The sequence below is a fragment of the Physcomitrium patens genome, chromosome 3, assembly GCF_059467195.1.
Source record: "Physcomitrium patens ecotype Gransden chromosome 3, ASM5946719v1, whole genome shotgun sequence".
NCBI lineage: Eukaryota > Viridiplantae > Streptophyta > Bryopsida > Funariales > Funariaceae > Physcomitrium > Physcomitrium patens.
The window spans coordinates 2,544,083-2,565,636 of NC_143412.1; the positions used below are offsets into that span (position 1 = coordinate 2,544,083).

At 31.9% G+C, this 21,554-nt stretch overlaps 2 protein-coding genes across 2 annotated transcripts; both read right to left on the reverse strand.

The window, feature by feature from the left end:
- Window positions 1-412: 412 nt before the first annotated feature.
- Window positions 413-1,776, reverse strand: LOC112280697 (chlorophyll a-b binding protein, chloroplastic). Its single transcript, XM_024516506.2, has 2 exons — window positions 1,570-1,776; window positions 413-1,203 (listed from the first exon to the last, which is right to left on the reverse strand). Exons 1-2 carry the CDS (start codon window positions 1,719-1,721, stop codon window positions 552-554), a joined length of 804 nt encoding a protein of 267 aa, XP_024372274.1. The 5' UTR covers window positions 1,722-1,776; the 3' UTR covers window positions 413-551.
- Window positions 1,777-9,112: 7,336 nt separating this feature from the next.
- On the reverse strand, window positions 9,113-10,496 carry LOC112279476 (uncharacterized). The gene is made up of 2 exons (XM_024513950.3): window positions 10,038-10,496; window positions 9,113-9,448 (listed from the first exon to the last, which is right to left on the reverse strand). Exons 1-2 carry the CDS (start codon window positions 10,429-10,431, stop codon window positions 9,438-9,440), a joined length of 405 nt encoding a protein of 134 aa, XP_024369718.1. The 5' UTR covers window positions 10,432-10,496; the 3' UTR covers window positions 9,113-9,437.
- Between the last annotated feature and the right edge of the window lie 11,058 nt (window positions 10,497-21,554).

Here is a 21,554-nt window from a genome sequence, read left to right on the forward strand (position 1 = left end):
AATATCAGAATTTCTCTGAGTAGTTTTAATTTGTTTAAATTTTCAAATAGTTAAGTGTTTTATTTCATTGAGAATTTCAGAATTGACGGGTGCTAGGATGCGCGTCAATCATACAGACACGAATACTATTCAAACATACAATTTCACCTGTGCATATTTCTGCGGTTGAAACGCAGCTGCAACGGTGCACACTGACAATGATGTGCATATTACAGCAGTTCAAGATAAAGTCCGTTCCTGAGCTGATAACTGTACAACGCCCACAGAAAATGGTGCTAGGGAGCACGGCAAATGTAAACAATTATGACCATGTCGGGGTAGACAATGATAGAGTGTTCGCTAACAAGACCAATTCAAACACCACATCATACAAAACTGGAACGTTCAAACAACTCATGGCACAGACAACACGTAAGAGGAACCGCAATCCGGCTGTAAATCGATGGCCGATCGTCATTCAAGAACAAGAGACATGAAAAAAACTTGTCACTATATACAATCTAGAAGCTCTGACTCGCACGGTGCCATTCATCTTGTTTTCATTCACAAATCTAGTTCCCGGGGGTGAAGTTGGTGGCGTAGGCCCATGCGTTGTTGGCCACGGGGTCCGCCAAGTGGTCGTTCAAGTTCTCCAGTGGCCCCTTTCCGGTCACAATCGCCTGCACGAAGAATCCGAACATCGAGAACATCGCCAATCGCCCGTTCTTGATCTCCTTCACCTTCAACTCCGCGAAGGTGTCGGGGTCGTCAGCCAAACCCAAGGGGTCGAACGACCCTCCGGGATAGATGGGGTCCGTCACTTCGCCCAGAGGTCCTCCCGCAACACGGTACCCCTCCACGGCTCCCATCAGCACCACCTGGCATGCCCAGATCGCCAAAATGCTCTGAGCGTGCACCAGGCTGGGGTTGCCCAGGTAGTCCAGCCCGCCCTCGCTGAAGATCTGAGCTCCGGCCTTGAACCACACCGCCTCGCCGAACTTCACGCCGCTCTTGGCCAGCAGCTCCGGGGTCAGGCACCCCAAAGCCCCCAACATGGCCCACCGGGCGTGGATCACCTCCAGCTCCCTGTTGCGGGCGAACGTCTCGAGGTCGGACGACAGTCCAGCGGTGTCCCACCCGTAGTCTCCAGCGAACTCGCCGTTCAGGTACGACGGGGTCTCGCCGGAAAAGGGGCCCAGGAACTTGGGTCGGTCAGCTCCGTACCTGCAAATCAGAACCATGATTCGGATCAGGCATCTGTTCGTTTCTAAATCAGATTTGGGCTTAGCAATGGACGTCCTCGGCAGTGGAGCTCCATTTCAGCTCCAACCCTTGATTCTGTGAGAGTTTCGATGGCATCCTCCATCTCCCAGTTTGGAGGTTGCTCAGCGAGTAAGGAACTAAATCAACTACAGTTCCTGAACGGGTGCAATCCCGAGTACAAAGTTGTGACCAATATTTGACAGCGGCCGGCGAGGGTCTCGAATCGCCAACCCGCCCGATTCAACCCCAGCACACCCTGTCCGATCCCAACACATGCATCAAGCACTCAAAATTGCGAAGTACAAGTTTCAGAAGTGGGGGTAATACCAGATGCTGTCGCTGCGAGCGGACTTGCTGACGGTCCGACGCATCGTGACGCGGGCGTCGACATTGCCCACCCTGCGGGACAGCTCATTGACGGGCTTGAGCAGACTCTGCCCAGCCAAGCCTGTCGAGTGCATCGCGATAGCTGCTGCCATGTCTACAAACACGTTTCCGAACGAAAGTTGACTTCCACAATCAAATGAAGCGATGAACTGGCGTTGCGGAAGACCACGCTCGGACGAGGGCGTTATAACGGGTTTGTCCAGCGGAAATCATGTTCGGAGCAATTCTAGTGTGAGCGGATCGGATAAGGCGAGCTCCAGTGGAATAGCGAGAGAATCTGGAAGAATTCCCCATCAAGTTGGTAGTGCTGGTTGCTGCTGGCAACCAGGGAAACGGATTCCGCAACCTCCAAAAACCCGATGAATGTGGCATTCCTTGTCCAGCATTGTGACCAACATGGCCCGTCTGTGGAGTTCGTTCCGCTGGTGAGCTGCCAGCGTCACATACCGCGAAATGTTTGATCTTTCGCGCCACGATCCCACAAAAAGCAATTATGATGGAGATCACCGTTGTAGCTCTCGGATAGGGAATGATGTGTTTGCTCAATCCTGCATGCCAAGACGCGATGGCTGCATTCAGATGCAAGGAAGTGGAGCACTATCGGGTGTGGTGGACAAGCCCGCGCGTGCCTTATTCACCTACACCATTAATTAACTTACGATCTCGGGTTTTTACACGTTGTGGATTTTTTTCACAGTTAAACCAGAATTAAGAGACCGGCGATGACAGAGCTTCGGTGAAGGGCCGGGAATGGTTCACTACAGAAAACTTGTTCTCCGAAGTTCCATTTCAAACCTGCTGTCCTAGTATCAGCCAAATAGTAAGTGGGGTGATGAGATTATCCTATGTTCATTAATGTCAAAAAAGTATTTATTACCATGCAAGGGAAACAAACTCCAAACAGGCAATTGGGGCAAGTCTATTAAAGCAAGGAAACAAAGTATCACCATGTGTTGAGAACACTTGAATGGAATGGATAAGAGAAAAGAGGAAACTGGTCCAGAAAGAAATAGATTTCATAACGTTTTGCTTGGGTGTATATGGAGTTGTGAGTTCATGCCAATTTCTTTGGTTTGCATAACAATGTTGGAATCTCCATTGCATTTGTTGCAATTGTCAATTTGGATTTTTCTTGATTTTTTTTTATTCACCTTGATTTATAATAGGACATTGAGGTTTTTAAAACAAGAAACTGATATGTTCTTCTTTTTGAGAAAAACAAATAAACTTGATATTGCTACAGGCATCTTTGAAAACTACAAAAAACTTGTTCTTGCTAAACAATAGCATTTGAATTAGACCACAAAGATTGGTGCAAAAGCAAGTTCTTGGCTAATTGACTTACTTGCAAATCAAAATTGAGGAAAATACAAATCTATGGCCTTTATCACTCATGTATCTTTTGTAAATGCTAATGTTTGGATTTGTTGAGAATTTAAGTCCTTTTCTTGCCTTATCACATATCAAATTCTTAATTGTAGGAATATTTGCATAGCCAAATTAGGCTTATCATAAATAGAGTTTTAACATATTGAGGCCCTTGTAATATCAAAGTCATAAATCAAATTCAAACAAATTATAATAATAGTGGTTATCTGTTTTTGCTACTATGGTTAATTGTAAATACTACAAGCTATTTTATTTAGTATTAAGTATTATGAAGCATCCATTTCTAAAATTGGAGATCTATTTATATATGATTCTTATATGAGCTGCAATAACATTGAAATTGGTTAGATTTTTTTTAATATTGGATAGATAAAAGATGTTCTAAAGGTCCTCCATATTTAGCCTTCCATTCACATCCAAAATTACAAATATATCTTGTATGCTCTACATCTATAGCTTTTGATCATTTGCAATAAAAATATTCTAGTAATACTTTGGATTTAATTCACAATACTTTAACCAAGCTTTTTCTTGGACATGTGTTCTATGGCTCTCAGATTGATTATTCAAGTTTTAATCAAAGAAATAGAAGAATTTCCTATTACAACAATACATATTTTATTTTTGGCTTTTGTGAATGATTCTAAGTTAGTTATATAGTCAAAATTAATATATGTTTGGCTCAGCATCTTGTATTTTGGACATATTTTCTTACAACAAAATATACAATGAGATTGTTTATCATCATCTTTTAGATTGTTAAAGTAAAGAATCTTGTGCATTAATGGTTCTTATGATTGCAATTGTTATCCTTATAGAACCTTATTTTTGTCTTAAAGCAACCAGATTTTTGGGCTTTTTTTCTTCTATTCTTTGCTAAGAAAATAATGTGATTAGAAAGACTATCCTACAATTTTTGCATTAAAAGCTTTCTCAATCTTTGTCTCAAAAAAATCTCCTTATTATTACATTTTTCTGTCATATTATTTCTAGCTAAGCTTAAGAAGACATAGAACTTGGTTTTGCAAGGAAGTATCTTGCATTTTATCTTATTCAAAACTTGATAATCATTCACATTTTTTCAAGGTTCATTAATTGCTTTGTTATTTTTTGTATCCAACTTGTGTAACTTGTTGTACTTTTAGATTTGTGAAGCTTGCATAAATAATATTTATCTTCAAGAATAATAAAGCATTCTTTAAAATGATGTTCTTTATCTGTGATATTATTTTTCTATATGTACTATATTTCTTGAAGAATTTTTGCTGTTATAAATTTTATCTAAGAATCGTATATATATATATATATATATATATATACATATATACATATATATATATACATATATACATATATATATATATATACATATATACATATATACATATATATATATATATACATATATATATATATATATATACATATATATATATGTATATACATATATGTATATATATATTTTTTATTCATTATACAATCAAAAGTAGTCCAAAATCAATTAATTAAAAATTACTATAATTATTATTAATATAGTTAATATTAGTTTGGTAGATGCTTAAATCAATTATTTATAGATAATAGAGCATATTAACCTTCTTTTATAAAGATGTCTAACAAACTTCTTATCTTAAAATATATAAAAATATTTATTAAAGCAATAAAAGAGTCCTCTTATAGTTTAAACTGCTAAGTAGAGATATGGATTATATATCCATTCATTTAAAAATTTGAAAGCTTTGTAGGATAAGATTACTTATATATATAAAAAAATTATTTATATTGCTCTAATGACATAAGATATTTTTTGTAAGTTCATAATTATTAATAATAAAATTTATAATAATTATAATCTATGTGCTCATGAAATCAAAGAAACATTCTTCATTTGGTTTTAGAAGTATACAAATTGCATAGAAGGCATAGGGATTGATTGCAAGTCTTTTATATAGCCTAATTCAACAAAGACCAAGCCACAAACCATAACATGCTTTGATATTTCAACATTGAGTTAGTCGGATTGATATTTCAATCATGAAGGATTTGTAGATATTATGCCTCATAATTGTAATTATAAGCTTTTAGATTATTTGAACCTAATGATATAATATGGTATTTAATCAAGAAATCAAATTAGATATAAAAGTAGAACTTGCTGCTTAGTTCCAATTTGTAGAATGCCACAAGGTATGATTGCACAAAATGCTGGAGATTGATCAAACATAAGTTACACAAATCATATAATCAAAGTTCAAAAAAAAGATCTAAAAGAAAATTCAATACTTTGAAGAAATATAGCTTAAAAACAACAACACTAACAAAATAAGTAGGACAACATATCTTGTTCTAAAGAAGGTATATATGTCTTATACAAACCTATAATCTCAAAAAATACTAGTAATTTTTATGCAATACTTTTTATCAATAAACCAAAGCACTACCAAAAACATCAATCAAATTTATTTGAAATATGAAATGAAAAGAACAAAAAAAAAATGAACTTAAAATAACAAAAAAAATTAAAAATAAAATACAAACATTCAAAGTTAATTATAGGTATATTCATATTTAAAATAAATAAGTAAATGAAAACAAAAAAATATGTAAAGATAATATAAAATAAAATGTTGAGTTGTTCAATTGCGCTCCAAGTATCTTCATATAGCTAGTCTTTGGAATGCATTTGAGGTCGTTATTAAAAGACATTGCATACAATGCAATGAGTTTGTTGTCCATTAAGCTCCATCATCAAGAACTTCAGTACTTCCAGCATAGAATAGAAGGACGACTGAGTTAGGCTCCATCATCAAGAACTTCAATACTTTGAGCATAGAATAGAAGGACGATTGTGTTAGATTGTCCTTTTTCAGTGCCTTCAATATAGTTTCTAGGTTGTTTTTTCAATATTTGTTAAAAATGATTAGGATATTTTTAGAATTTATTTAATATTATTATAGATTCTTTAGTATTATTTTGGAAATGATTAGAATGTGATTTGATTCTCAGAGGATTTTTTTATGAATAAATAAAAAAAAATAATATAATTGGATGATTATTTAAGTTGCTATAGATTGCCAAGATTAGATTCTTATATACTTTATGTTTAATTTTAGATAAAATATTAATTTTAAATTAAGATTTAAATTTTTCTTAAAGAGATCTTAGTTCTTTTACTAGTTGATATTTACAATACTAAAGATTTATAATAAAGATGATGTACACATTTAAAGTTAAAGATATTTTTTTCTTTTTTGTCAGTTTATTTAATTTATAGAGAAGGAAGAGAAGATTTCAAGGTAGAGCTATGGATAGAGCTTCAATTAGAGTTGTGTTTAGAGTTACAAGTGGAACTTTAAATAGAAGTATTATTTAAAATCAAAGTATGTATTTTAATCTTAATTCAATAAGAATGTTTTAAAAAATTGAAATATTTATACATTAGCAATAGAGTAAGGCTTGCAAAAGAGATTTGGCAAATAAGTCTTATAAAGAGTGGCTAACGAGATTGATTAATTTGAATAAAAAAATATTATAAAATACTTATGGTATTATGTTATAAAAATAGAGTTAAAGTATATTTTTTAAAATGATATATTTTATTTATTTAAACTTACTAATAATCTATAAATAAGGAAGTATGTCAAGTCTATTATAAGATATTTTTGAGGTTTATAGAGAAATTTGTGCTTAGCATTAAAGTTTGAGTATATTTTAGAAGATATTGATCAAGTCACAAATAAGTTATTATTTGAATGGATTGAAATGCCTAAAAAAGATCTCCTAGCTACAAAATTAGTAAAAAAAGTTTAAAAGATAATATTCTAATTTATCAAAGAAGGAAAAGAAAATATTAGAATCAAGTAGAGTGGAGGTTTTTTTATTAAGCAATTCATAGAGAGTTGCAAGAGAAGTTAGAAATTTTACTAAAGAATAAAGAAGAAGATGAAGGATTGATAATGAAATAATAGTAATTAGAAGATGTAATAGGATTACTTACTAAAAGATAAAGAAGAAAAGATATAATTGGTATTCAAAGACCAATACAACGCATTTAGTGTTACAACCTTAGAAGCCACTTTCAATGTTTTATAATATTATTAGAGATAAGAACCACTCAAATGGTATTCCAAATGTTTTATTTGAAAGAAATTACAAAAATTTCAACAAATACCAAATAATTAAGTGGTCTTCTTGTTCTAATATGAGGCACTATTAAAAATTCAAAGGACCTATCAATTACCTTCAAAGGGAACAAAGATCAAAGTATGTGACAAATACAATGTGTTGTATCTTTTATTTTTTTTAATATGTGATTACCATTTCTTATAGAACTTATTTCTAAAAAAAAGGATAATATTATAAACATACATGTTTATATTATTAATTATGTATGTTAGATGAGTTTATTAAAAATAAGTAATTGTATATTACATATTATATATTTTTCATATCTAATTCTATTTATTTGAATTTATTATATATATATATATATATATATATATATCATAAGAATCTATTATCAATTCATATTTTAATCTTTTTTTTTCTAAAAAATATATGTGTTTATAAATTATTTATGTTTTTGGTTTTCTTCAAATAAAATTATGCAAAGAATAATAGTAACATACCAAATTAAAATTAGATATTAAAAATTTCTCTTACAAAGTACTAAAAGTCAAAAATAATGAGACTATTTTTATTTTATTGATATATAGAATGCCAAAATTTAACAAATAAATGCTTATTTTATGCATTTGACAAGATAAATAATATTAAAAAGTAAAATAATAAACTTTTAGTTTAGTTGTAATAATATGGCAAAAATTGTAAAATAAAGAAATACATTATCATATCAAAACCTTATGCAGCATTCACAGCACTTGATGATTAAATTTAAATATGTTTGTAGAATAATTAAGCATCCAATATGAATTTGTAAGCTACCATGCATTTCTTATAATTGATCATACATATTCAAATGGTTAGAATTACAGGAATTTGCAATATTCGTCTTTATATAGATATGGAATATTCTCATCACAAAAATACATGTATTTTGTTATTAGATATACAACTCCAGTAATTAAATAATTATTTTTTTTGGAAATATAAATAACAAGCATTCGTAAGAGTACTGGAAGAGAATTCATTTTGTAGCCTCGTAATGAACTGCACAAAAAAAATTAAAATATTTTTATTTAATAAACTTAAAATCCATCCAGTTGGCTGCATGCACGAGAGCTTAGTAGACGTTTACTAAAACTGTTTTTTGAATGCACACAAAGCATGCATGGCTTGTTTCCAGTGCTTGCAGTAAATGCCATCCAATTTACAACACATACCACACCAAGGACCAGCTTCACCTACATGCTTAGTATTCTCAGCTTGTTTGAGAATTGATGGTCCATAACATTCTTACAGAATTCCAGTAGGTCAAATGTGATGAGAATTGAAAAAACTGTGAGTTCTTAGCTTAATGCGACAAGGGGCCCCCGAGTTTCTGTTTCTAATGCAAAGAATATCTGCATCTCATCAGTATTTTCAAAGAACAGCTCTCCATCTCAACACGAACCCAAAGCATGCTACAAGGAGCTGACGGGAGGGTATGGCAGGTCTTCAGCGTTAGATCGTAGGTGAAGCCCCGTGTACAATTTCAAACGACTGTGCCAATCGGTGGGAAGGCAGCTACTCCAACATTGAAGGGTAGTTACGACGGCACACAATCCTCAGAAGCGGGGAGACATCTGAGTTGCATATACACGACATTCTAGCACTTAGTGCCAGTCAACTGCTATACCCAGGGTTCAAAGAAACTTCGCTTAGAAAAACGTTTTCTCGTGAAGTACAGAAAAGTTGCGTCTTCATCTAATTAGATTGACATAAGCAAAAGGAAATAATCCTGACATCAACGAATTCGAATTATTTTGCGACTGTCAACAGTGAAACTTGCTACAAGATTTCAGTAGACAAATAGTAAAATGCCCTACAATCAAGCCTGGGAAAATAACCTTGGGATGCACCGTGAAACATGAAATACATGACGGCGGAAGCATACCGAACTCAACATGCTATTCCATTCTATTTCACGATGGGAGGCCAGAAAATAAAAGTGGCTTTATTGACCAATTTCAGAATTTATACAGAGTAAGTACAGGATGCAATGAACGATGCCAGCTTCAGGCACCACAATTTTGAGCAAGATTGTTGACAGTAAGAAGCTATGATGGTCTACTTTACACCACCTTGAAACGTGTCTTCACGACAGACCGTTTGTCTACCCTACGTCATGACGCGGCAACAGGAGCGATTGAGACTCCTTACAATTAAGGACAAGGCCTTATACGAACAGATCCGAAAAAGGAGAAACTGTACATTAAGCCATTGAACAAATTTTTATCAGGAGAAAGCTGGAAGAGACTTCACAATGGACCTGCACCAAAAACCAAGCCGCATCGTTAGTCAAATTATAAAGCCCACAAAACACTACAAAGTCAGAGAGGAAGCCAAAGCCAAGTCGGGACCATGACCATTGAAACACAAATCTCCCATATTCCTGAACATTGAAACGGATATTTCGAAAAACATTAAGTGAGATTAGGTCGAAGTTCAGTATGCATGATGTAATGATATATGGAAGGACAACCATCGTCATAAGGATTTAAAGCTAGTACAGACATAATGCAAAAGAACATTAGCGATAAGAATCTAATAAGTTGAGCCAACAATCTGCCGTTCGCCACATGAGGCCTAGTAAGAGATAAGGCAGTAGAACAGCAAGTATTTTTCAATTTGTAAAGAACAAGTCCACAGCAAATGATTCAAAAACATTAACAACCAGAAGAGATAACAATACAAAACCAAACCTCAAAAATCGGAAGCATAAATTACCCAATATGTAACCGGAAACTCGTAATATTGGTCACAAATAGGAAAACCTAACGCGCAGAAGAAGCACATTACATCCCCATTAACGAAATCACAACAAAAGTAAACCAGAAGCAGTGCAGTAGGAGTCTCACCTCCAACAGGGGCCGGAGCAGGGTACCCACTGGGCATAATCATGGAGAAAAGCTCTCCCTCAGTGGCAGGCTCGAGAATAGCAGAAGGAGGGGCTTCTTCATGCACGGGCACCTCCGGAGGCATCCAGAACGACCGCTCAGGCATGAACGGAAGCCAATCTGGCGTAGCCTTCTGAATTCGAAACTCATGCAAAACCTGCTCCAGCCTGTTAACAGTGCTACTCCCAACCTGCTCTCCCGCAGCGTCTGAGGAAGAATCCGTGACGCTCCCGTCGAACCACGGTTTGACGGAGTGCGAGCACTGCCTGATCACGCTCAGACTGGCCGGCGTGAGCGAGCGCCGGTGCGCGACCCAGCAAGAGACCCACCCTCTCACACTCCCCGCCATCTTCATCCCTCCGCTTTGGAACCCTAATTCTGACCTTCACCCACAGAAACAAACAACCCACACAACGTATCACACTGCTAATGATCTCCTCTTCATGGTTTCGGCACTTGGCGACTTCGCAATGCGTCAGATCGTGCCCCGCAAGCAACATCGCGTGCACAACAGATCGCGGCACACGGTGCGCGACGGACCAGGTGTCGCGAGGAATGAATGGGAAGATGAATGAATGTGGTGTGCGTCCGGACTCTGTTCGGTTCTCGTGGATGAAGTGTATTATCCATTTGCTCCATTAAAATTTAAAACTTGGAGTACAAATGTTAACTTCTTTACACAAAAATTGAATATCATTCTAATATATATATATATATATATATATATATATATAATGTGTATATATATGTATATATGTGTATATATATATATATAAGGGAATGATAAAGTGACTCAAATTTTTACTAAAGCAACCTACTCTATCTTTACTAAAGCAACCTACTCTATCTTTACTAAAGCAACCACTATAATATACCATCCATCACATGTTATTATAGTTTTTGCTAATGCCACCACAATTTGTCCTAAAATTTTATTATAAATCACAATACATTTTATGGAATACTATAATATGCATCTATATGAATATGCACTTCATCTATTATGATGTATATTAGCAATATTTCCAAAAACTGTGTTGTAGTGTGCAAACATAAGTTTAGAATAGCTTGTAATGGTATTAAAAAAACTTGTGATAATATGTAGTAGATGGCAAGTTGTAGTAAGTGGCATATTATGGCAATAATAGCTAGATATATGTATATATATATAAATATTTTGGTCATGCATATAATAAATAGAATATTCAAAATTAGATCTATAATATCATTCTTTAAATTTTATTAAGTAATAAATTTTTCAAAATATTACAAATAAAAATAAAAATGATATGATACTTTAATTAAATTTTTGTTATTCTAAAAATAAAAATATCATTATTGATAAAAAAATCAAAAAAATCAAAAAAATCAAAATCAAACAAACAAACAAACAAAAAAATTAAAAATATTAATATGTTAATAATATTGATATAGTTTTTTAAAAATTATATATTAAACATTAAATTATAAAATATTATATTTATTAATATCAAATTTTTATTATTTTATCATAATGAAATTATAAATAAAGATATGGCTAAATTTTATATTTATATTTCTAATTCTTTTTAATATACATATTAAATTTTGTATAAAAAGTTTATGAAAAATTATAATCAATGGAATATATCTATATATATATATATATATATATATATATATATATATATAAATATTAAGGACATGAATCATAAAAAAATCTTAGAAAGTAATACACTCTTATGACATTTAAAAAAAAGTAGACAAATCAAAGATGGATATAAATTAGAAATTAAAATGGCTATTGTAAAATACAAAGAGATTAAAGATTCTCAAGAAAAGACAAGAATAAAAAAAAAAGACATTGAGTAAAATGAGGAAGATTTATTCTTATTTCATATATACTATTTAATTAAAGAACTATATAGCAATATTATATATATCATCTAACATGCATAATCATAATTATACATACTTATCTAAAATATAAGAATTATATAGAAGTAAATAGAATTAAATAGATTTATTAATATCTTATAGAGAAGATTTTTAAAAAAATTATAGATATATATTTGACTTCATATGTGTTTGTTGAAAACTTAATCAACAAATTGACTACATGTTGCATATGTTGGTGACTTCTAATATAAGTTAGCCATGTGACACAGATGTAAGAAACTTATCTTGCAAATTAGAAAAATATCCAACAAATTGGACATGTATTAAAGGTCTTATAGAACATTACTATGTAGCTTCTAATTAGATAGAATATATGAAAGTAAGAGTGAAGCCTTCATCACTCTTATTAATATCAATCTTTATCTTAGTTTTATTCCAAGACTCTTTAGTCTTCTTGAAGCAAGTTCAATTATCATAGGCATATACATTTATTTCAATAATTATTTATATGATTAGATAGAAGTAGATAAATATAGATTAATTTCATAAAGTCTTCTAAAATACTTTCCAGAAGCTTCATAGATACGGTTTTGACTTTAGATATGTTTGTAGGTTAGAAACTCTGCCAATAAGCTAATCATATGTTGGTAGCTTGTGGAACAAATTATTTCACTGTAGTAGCTTATGGAACAAGTTAACTATGTGGCACATATATAGATAACTTGCCTTGTAAGTTAAGACATGTCGTTAGTAAAGTCAACATATTTTAGAGGTCCTATAGGACATCGCCATGTAGCTTTTAGTTATAAGTATATAAGGAGGCAAGAATGAAGTCTTCTTCACTTTTGTCAATGCCATTCTAGTCTTTAGTCTTGTTTTAAAACTTTATAGTTTTCTTGTTTTTGGCAATAGCCATTCTAGTTAATATTATATTACCTTTTGAGTGACTTTCTAGTTTTCTTTAGTGACACAAGAATGTATCGAGGATTCTCTTTTTTTGAGATTCATGTCCTTAAGACCAGTCTATCTTGGCAATCTAAGACTCTTCTAATCTACAACAACATAAAACCTTATCACAACGTAGGAAAAAATGGACGGAAATAAAATAAGATACAAAAGACAAAATTGAGCAAATAAAAACAGAACAAAATAAAACTAAATAAAAAGATGCAAAATCAAACTTTATTAAGAGAGAAGGGCAAAAGCCATACTTGATCTATTACCCAAAAGGCTCTAGTCAGTCCTATTTATACTTTATTCTACCACCTTAGAATTTTTAGAATATTCCTAAATAATGGACTCTATTTAAATAAGTACCATAAACTCCTGTTAGAAGGTTCCATCACAGACTCCACCTAAATAATTATCTTAAAGCCTTTTTTAGAAGGTTCCATGGTAGTCTCTACCTAGATAACCACCCTAAGATTTTTCTAAAATGTTCCATGATAGGTTTATATGGTCCACTAACCTAGCCCTAATTCTAAAAACTTTCATAACTTCTCAATCATGGTTCCAACTACCTATCTCTATGTATCAACAATACAAATTATAGGATATCCTCGTTTTGCTCTTGATGGTATTTCCAAATTGTTTTTTGGCAATGGATGAGATTTTGTGCAAGTTCTCACATTGCATCATAGATGGGATAACCTTTCCAAAGAACTTTCTACTGAAGTTGTGGACGTCCATTGCCATGGTAAAAGTAGCAATACTCTAAAATATTGTCTACTTCATATTCTTGTTAGTCATCAACTACAATTGGCAGTGGTGGTGGTTGGTGTCAATCTGGAAAGCGATTTGGCTTAGTATAAAATTCTTTCAGTTACAAAATATAGAAGATTGGATAGACTTAAATATATAGTGAAAGCTTGAGGTAGTATGTTATATCAAAAATCATTGCAAAAATATAAAAAGATACAAGCTACTAAGGTGTCAGTTTATGGTTTTAAATTGATGTAGCAAGTGGCAAGTTGACATTGGAGAGTAATACTTGTTTATCCTCTCAAAAGATCTTGTATTATTGATGGCTATTTATATACTACTTCTGTAAATTTTGTGCGATAAAAAGATGGTGTCATGTCTCTTATAAGGACATTGTAAGCTATTATATAAACTCCTTTATTGTTAGATTGTTAGTGACAATGAGACAATAGAAAATTATTGGTATAATTGGATGTTGATGAATATTAAAAAAAAATGGTGAATGATCGGTACTTATTTAAATACTATCATTGTAAGCAAACTCCAAGGGCATAAAGTATTCATCCTAGTTATTATGATAAACTATCACAAATACCCGCAACATATTTTCTAAGGTCCAATTTTTACACTATGTTTGTCTATCTATTTAAAAATAAAAGATTATAGATATAATAAGGTATATGCCTAATAGCTTAAATAAAGCTTGCCAAAAACTTTTTGTAAAGCATAGATCTCCATCTAAAACAATGATACAAGATAATCCATGGTAACAAAAGATAGTATCAAAGAAGACCAATGCAAATGTTGAGGCATTAGTATCTAAGCATACCACAATCAAGTAAAATTGCTTCGAGAATCAATCTACAAAGATGACAATTGTGGTATGATTATGAGATATCTAGAATAAATCATAATGAGTTTTATAATCACCTACTTCTAACGTAGCATACATATTGGAATTAGCTACAATAATCTAAGAGACACTAGATTGAGTGCTTTATTATATTGATATGACTCATAAAAGCGCACGAAAATTTAAACATCATGATTCAAATATGTCCAAATCTATATCCTTGAGATTTGTTCTAAAGTCTTTTCTTGCCGTAGATGTCCAGATATTAGAATGTCATGTCTCTCTTGAAGTATGCGCTGTTGTAATGTGTGAAGTCTTGCTTGAGAATGCTCCGCGCACCTAGCTATAGAAAGAAGAATAGAAATTGCGATAACAAAATCCTAATTCTAATAGAATACTAACAATGCTCTAATTAGACTATAATAATGGTAAACAAACGTAATCAAATTCAAAACAATTCAAAGAAATTTCAAACAAACAATAAAATTCTTAAAGAAATATTAGAATGATCACAAATATTACTCAAATATATGTTGATTCAACCTTAATTTAATTCTAGTTAAAACCCTATTGAATTTCACTCAAACTTTAGACCAAACCTAATTAAATCTTAAACTCTAATAAATCCTAAACCTTAAGTCAAATCCTAAATAAACCTTAAATTAAATCCTAAATCAAACCCTATTTCAAATCCTAAATCCTAAACCAAACCTTAAATCAAATCCTAATCTAAACCCTAAATCAAATCCTAAACCCTAATCCAAACCCTAATCCAAATCCTAAATCAAACCCTAACCAAACCCTAAATCTTAATCTAAATCCTAATCCAACCCTAAATCCTAACCAAACCCTAAATCCTAATCCAACCCTAAATCCTAACCAAATCCTAAATCCTAATCCAAATCCTAAACCCTAATCAAACCCTAAATCCTAATCTAAATCTTAATCCAAATCTTAAATCAAATCCTAACCAAATTCTAATCCAAATCCTTAATCAAATCCTAACCAAACTCCAAACCCTAAATCAAACCCTAACCAAATCCTAATCCAAATCCTAAACTCTAAATCAAACTCTAAATCGAATCCTAGCCAAACCCTAATCCAAATCCTAGTAATTCCTATGACAGATTCAAACCTCAATATCTAATGAATAAACCATTGATCTCAATTCAAAATTTGCGCACTTCTTAAAAATCAAGTTTAAAACAAGTATAAAAAATTTTGAAAAGGATCGGAGTTACCAAATTGACGAAAACCTCAAAAATGTGTTCGGGTGTTAGCCGGCCTCCTTCTCCAATCTTGATGCCAACCTTCCAGAGCCAATTTCTCTTCTTTGCACTATTCGATTGGTTTCAAATTTCTCATGGACATAGAAAAACAAGTCTAATACCCTCTCACATAAGTTTTACTCCAATCCAACTAGTAGATTGTATGAAATCTTAAAAACTCTCATTGAACCTAAAATTCTACTTTCTGAGACCTTGACTTGCTTAAACCTCAATATCTCTCACTTCAACCATTAGATCGAGCTCAAATTCACAACATGTATTTAATAAAATTATAATCAAAAAAAAAATTCACCCATAGATCTATAACAAAACTCTCAAAATCACTCAAAACATAAACCCTATTTTATTTCATAAAACCCAAGTCATCCGAAACAAACCTTCACTTTGCAAAGTTCTTACAAAGTCATATCAACTCCAAATCATCCAAAATCAACGCCCATAGAAACCCTATCCAATCTTCTATCAAACCCCACTCTCCGATCTACCAAAGAGTCCCGGAGTCATCGTCGAGACTCGGTTTTGTGTCTCAGGGTCTGATTTCGACCCTGGTTCTTAACCGGTCCTCTCCGGGTATCAACTTTCGTCTTCTTGAGGTATTTTTTACTAATTTGCACTCCTAACTCCTTCCTACATATGTCTATATCCTTTATTTTTCTAACCTACCTTGTTTTGCCTTATTTATGGCCTTACAAAGTAAATAGAAGCATAATTTGTAAAAAGGCAGCATTAGCACCTTTAATTTTTCTATCCTTTTACTAATATCTATTTTTCCAAGATAATTTTCTACAATATTTTTGAAGTGAGATCCTCAAAATATGATATATTTCTTCACCCTTTTACCTACTAGTCATATTATATCACGACAACACATCCAAAATATAGCATTATCAAGTTCATAAATTTGCTTCTTGAAATAGAAGAAACCATTACTAAGACTGTACTCTTGATATTGTGTATAGTCCATCTTCAACCGATCACTAATTATCTTAAAATAAGCTTCTTAATGCATAGTTTCCTTCCATTTTTTCTCTTTGATTAGGTTTGAAATGATACTACTAATGATAATGACTTGTGCCTTGTCTCTTGATTCGACCTTCAAGTCTGGTCTCAAAAATAAGCTATTTGACACAATACATTGTCATCTTTTCTTATACTCAAGCTAGATATCAAAAAGATGCAATTATTGTTGTCAATGATGTCATAGTTTCATGTTTTCCAGATGCAAATCATATAGCAAAGATAAATGGTCAGTCCAAACAACCACTAGTTTCTTCGATAGATAGTATTGCCACACCTTTGTAGCATGTATAATTGCTAATTGCTCTCAATCATCTATAGAATAATTGCGCTCTACTCTTTTGAGCTTGCATGATTCATACACAATAAATTAAAGGCTCCTATCAAAGTCTTATTGAAGGACCATTCCAATAGCAAAGTGGAAATCATCAATGTTAAGTATATAAGAAAGGTTGCAATTATACGATTGTAATATCGGAGTAGTAATGAGTGCTTCCTTCAACCTATCAAAGGCGCTTTGCTACTCTAGTTTCTATTCAAATGAGACACCATTTTCCAATAGGTTTGATAATGAGGCAGCAATATGCACAAATTGTCAACCAAAATGGCAATAATATCTAGTAAGGCCTAAAAATGAATAGACTTCAAAAGGTTGGCTAATCCTCTACTACTTTCATCTTATTTTTCTCCATATGCATAACTTCAAAAGACACCATATATTCCAAAAAATTGACTTCTGACTTCTAAAATTCACATTTTAATTGCTTGTAATAGAAACAACTAACTTATAGCTAGTACACTACTTCTTGTAGGTGTTTCTCATGCTCTTCAAGGATTTTATTATATATAAGGATATCATCAATAAAAACAACTATGTACTTATCTAAAAGGTCCCTTAACAATCTATTCATATAATCCATGAAAGAAGTTAGATCATTGGTGAAGCAAAAAGATACAATAAGCCATTCATAATATCCATTGCCTATACAAAATGTCATCTTTTTAATATCCTCCTTTTTAATATGTGTCTACCAATATCTACTCTAAAGATCCAATTTACTAAAGATAGTTGTACCTCAAAATTGATTGAGAAAATTATCCACTCATGAAAGTAGATAGGCATTTTTAACAATCTACTTATTGAGGCCTCGATAGTCACTACAAAGGCAAAGTCCACCATCTTTTTTGGGTGCAAAGAATACATGTGCTTCCTATAGTGATGTGCTTTCTTAAATGAGGCCCTTCTTCAAAAATTCGTCTAATATTTTTTGCAGCTCTTCAAGTTCTTTTGGTGCTAGGCAATAAATCACTTGACTTACTAGTTTGGCTCCAGACAATAGTTCTATTTGAAAAAAAGCACCTCGATCAAAAAACATGCTACTAAGAATATTGATTGAAAAGACATCTCAATATTCTTGTATGAATTTCTCTCCTTATTCTATTCTTTTAGCTATCTTTTCCACCACTAATGCAAGATTTAAAACCATCATATACTTTTGTTGCTTATGCTATATTTTTTTCTTCATGAAGGTTATTCATATGAGTAAGTCTTTAGTTGTAAATTATTTTTTCTCTTCACTTGATGTGGAAGTGTAAAGAGTCACTTTGTATCCACCATCTTTGAAGAAAATTATTCTTACTACCTAATCAACTTTTTTATTTTCCACCTCCAGCTATGGCATACCAAGGATAACATCATATCTTAGATTGAACCTTTTCTTTAGGATGTAGGTATTAGTCAACCTCAAAATTTTAGTTGAGATGTAAATTTTCATAGAGCCATAATCCACAAGCACTCGACATGGTTGTCCATTTAGTACTCTTGTTAGATACACCAATTGACTCTTCTTATAATTGTCCAAGGCCATACCATTTGTCTTTGAGAGATAATAGCTATCTCTAATATTGGCCCTCAACACCTTTATTAGAAGGCCTCATTTCCGTACTCTATCTCATTATTTACTTAGTGAGTCTTGAGACTATGAACTTGCCTTATTTATTGGTGATTAAATTTTGACATTTTGGATAATCTCTGATTTGATGGCCCAGCTCTCGAGAATAGAAACACAATTCTTTTTGCACCAATATTTATTGTCTTTGTGATGTCAATGATCTTTGTAAGGCATTAATTTTCATTGACATTAGTTATTATATTATAGTATTAGATAGTCGCATAGGACTTCATGCTATAGGTTGTGTTCCACAATTTTTGAGATCTATAGCATCAACCCTCTCTACAATCTTAATTGCTTCTTCAAACATTTGTGGATTCTTTAGTTCCACCTCTTGTTAGATTCCACATTTCAAACCTCGTAGAAATCAATCCGTTATCTTTGCCTTTGAAACATTGTTAATTTGGAGATATAGGAACTTGAATTGGGAGACATAATCTTGCACCAACCTAGATTGTATAAGATTTATCAATTGATCGCGTGTAATTTTTTTTGCATTGATGGACCAAAATTGATTCCTAAACCTAATCTCAAACTCCTCGAATTCACAAAATCTACCTTAAATTCTATAGCCTTGAATTCAATATTGCTACCAAATAGCTACGGCATTTCTCAAATAACTAATTATATACATAATTCTTTCAGTGGTATTTGTCCCAAATAATTGAAGGTATTGTCACATGTTGAAAAGCCATTGACATACATCTTCTTGTTTTGAAGTCTCACAGTATGTACTTGGTTTATTCAATTTTAGCCTAACAAATGTCGACTCTTTTGTCCTAGAGGATTCTATTTGCCTTTATAAAATAGCTATCTGGCCTTAGAGGTGCTATATTTGAGTATCCATCTCGGATTGCTTTACCATATCTCCTATATAATAATTTCATTGCTAGATTCTACTATTGTAATGTCTTCTCGTATTTTAATTGATTTTTTAAGAATAGCTTGTGGTAGCTTTAACATAATATCGACAATAACCACAATAATTGACTTCAAACTAAATGATTACTATCGATACACTACCAAAGAATAGTCTAACACTTATTTTGATACCAATGAAAGAGGATCAGTCTATCTAAAGAATCTAAGACTCTTATAATTCAAAACTACATAAAACCTCATTATAATATAAAAAAAAATGAACCAAAACAAAATTGAATAAAATTAAACAAAATAGGATACAAAAGACAAAATTGAGCAAATGAAAATAAAACAAAATAAAACTAAACAAAAAGATGGAAAACCAAACTTTACTAAGAGAAAAGGTCTGAAGCCATACTTAACCAGCTGCCTGGAATGCCTTGGCTAATCCTATTTATATTTTGTTCTACCACCTTCAACTTTCTAGAATGTTCTTAGATGATGGACCCTATTTAGGTAGTTGTCCTAAATTCCTTTTAGAAGGTTTTATGGTGGACTCCACTTAGATAACCATCTTAAGTCTTTTTTAAAAGATTCTATAGTAGGCTTTATTTAGATAATTGTCCTAAATTCTTTCTAGAATATTCCATGGTAGATCCTACATGGTCAACTAATCTAGCCCTAATTCTAAAAACTTCCATAACTTCTCAAGCATGGTTCCAACTATCTATCTCTATGTGTCAATAATACAAATATCTTATGTATATCTTATTATACTTCTTATTTATGGCAATAGTCATTCTAATTTTAATATTATACTATCTTTGAGTGATTTTTTATTCTTTTCTTATAACATAAGAGTATATTGATTTTTTGATTTTTTATCATTTATATCTTTGAAAATTTCATAAGAGTCTTAATTTAATATTATTGTTTTATTTTATAAGTGAGTGAATTACTTTACTTCTTTTGTTGTATTTTAAAAGCTATAAATTATCTAATTTTAAATTAATTTTTTTTATTTTTAAAATTTGATTTTTTTTTATAAATTTTATTATTCAATATTAGAGGTTTTAGATTATCTTCTTCTAAATTAAATTTTAGATTTTTCAAAGTGGCTTATTATAGAGATAGAAGAAAAAATTTAAGGTGCTATATTTGATCAAAATGAGAATAAATTTGTAACTATTATGAATCTTTATAAATTTTTCAACACTCTTGGAATAGAAATTTTAAATATTATCAATGACATCTTTAAATATATTATTCCTATGCCTATGAAAGAAGTCAACAATGATATTCAATATCTATACAAAGAAGTTATGCAACTGAAAGAAGCAAGTAAATTAATCTCATAATTGAATTTGAGAAGTCTTACTATTACAAATATGAGGGATGTAAGGATTAATATGCCAAAGAAATAAATAGATCAACTTCATAATTGAATCTGAGAAACTTGCTATAAGTTGGACTATTATAGGCATGGACTTTTTTCTAGTAGTAAATGATTCAATCTTCTTGTTTATTAATTATATCTATTGGAATCTATGAATATCTACCTTATATTTCATGTGTCTCTTCTTGAGCCATATAAGATAGTGAATATCTTGGAAAGAAGATAAATACCACTTTTTCCTACAAAAATAGATAATAACCAAGAATTCAAGGTAGAAGAAGTTTTAGATTTAAGGCAATATCAAAATAGATTGGAATATCTTATTTATTGGCATAGATATGTTATTAGTGAACGTACATAGGAGTTAGCAAAGAATCTTACAAATGCAGCAAAGAAAGTTGAAGCTTTTCATCAATGACATCTATCAAAATCAAGATGAAGAATGACAAATCTTTGCTATAAAAGAAATAAGATCAAAGGAAGATAACACTCCACCTTCTATTCATCTTTGTAGCTTTTATGTATTTGTGA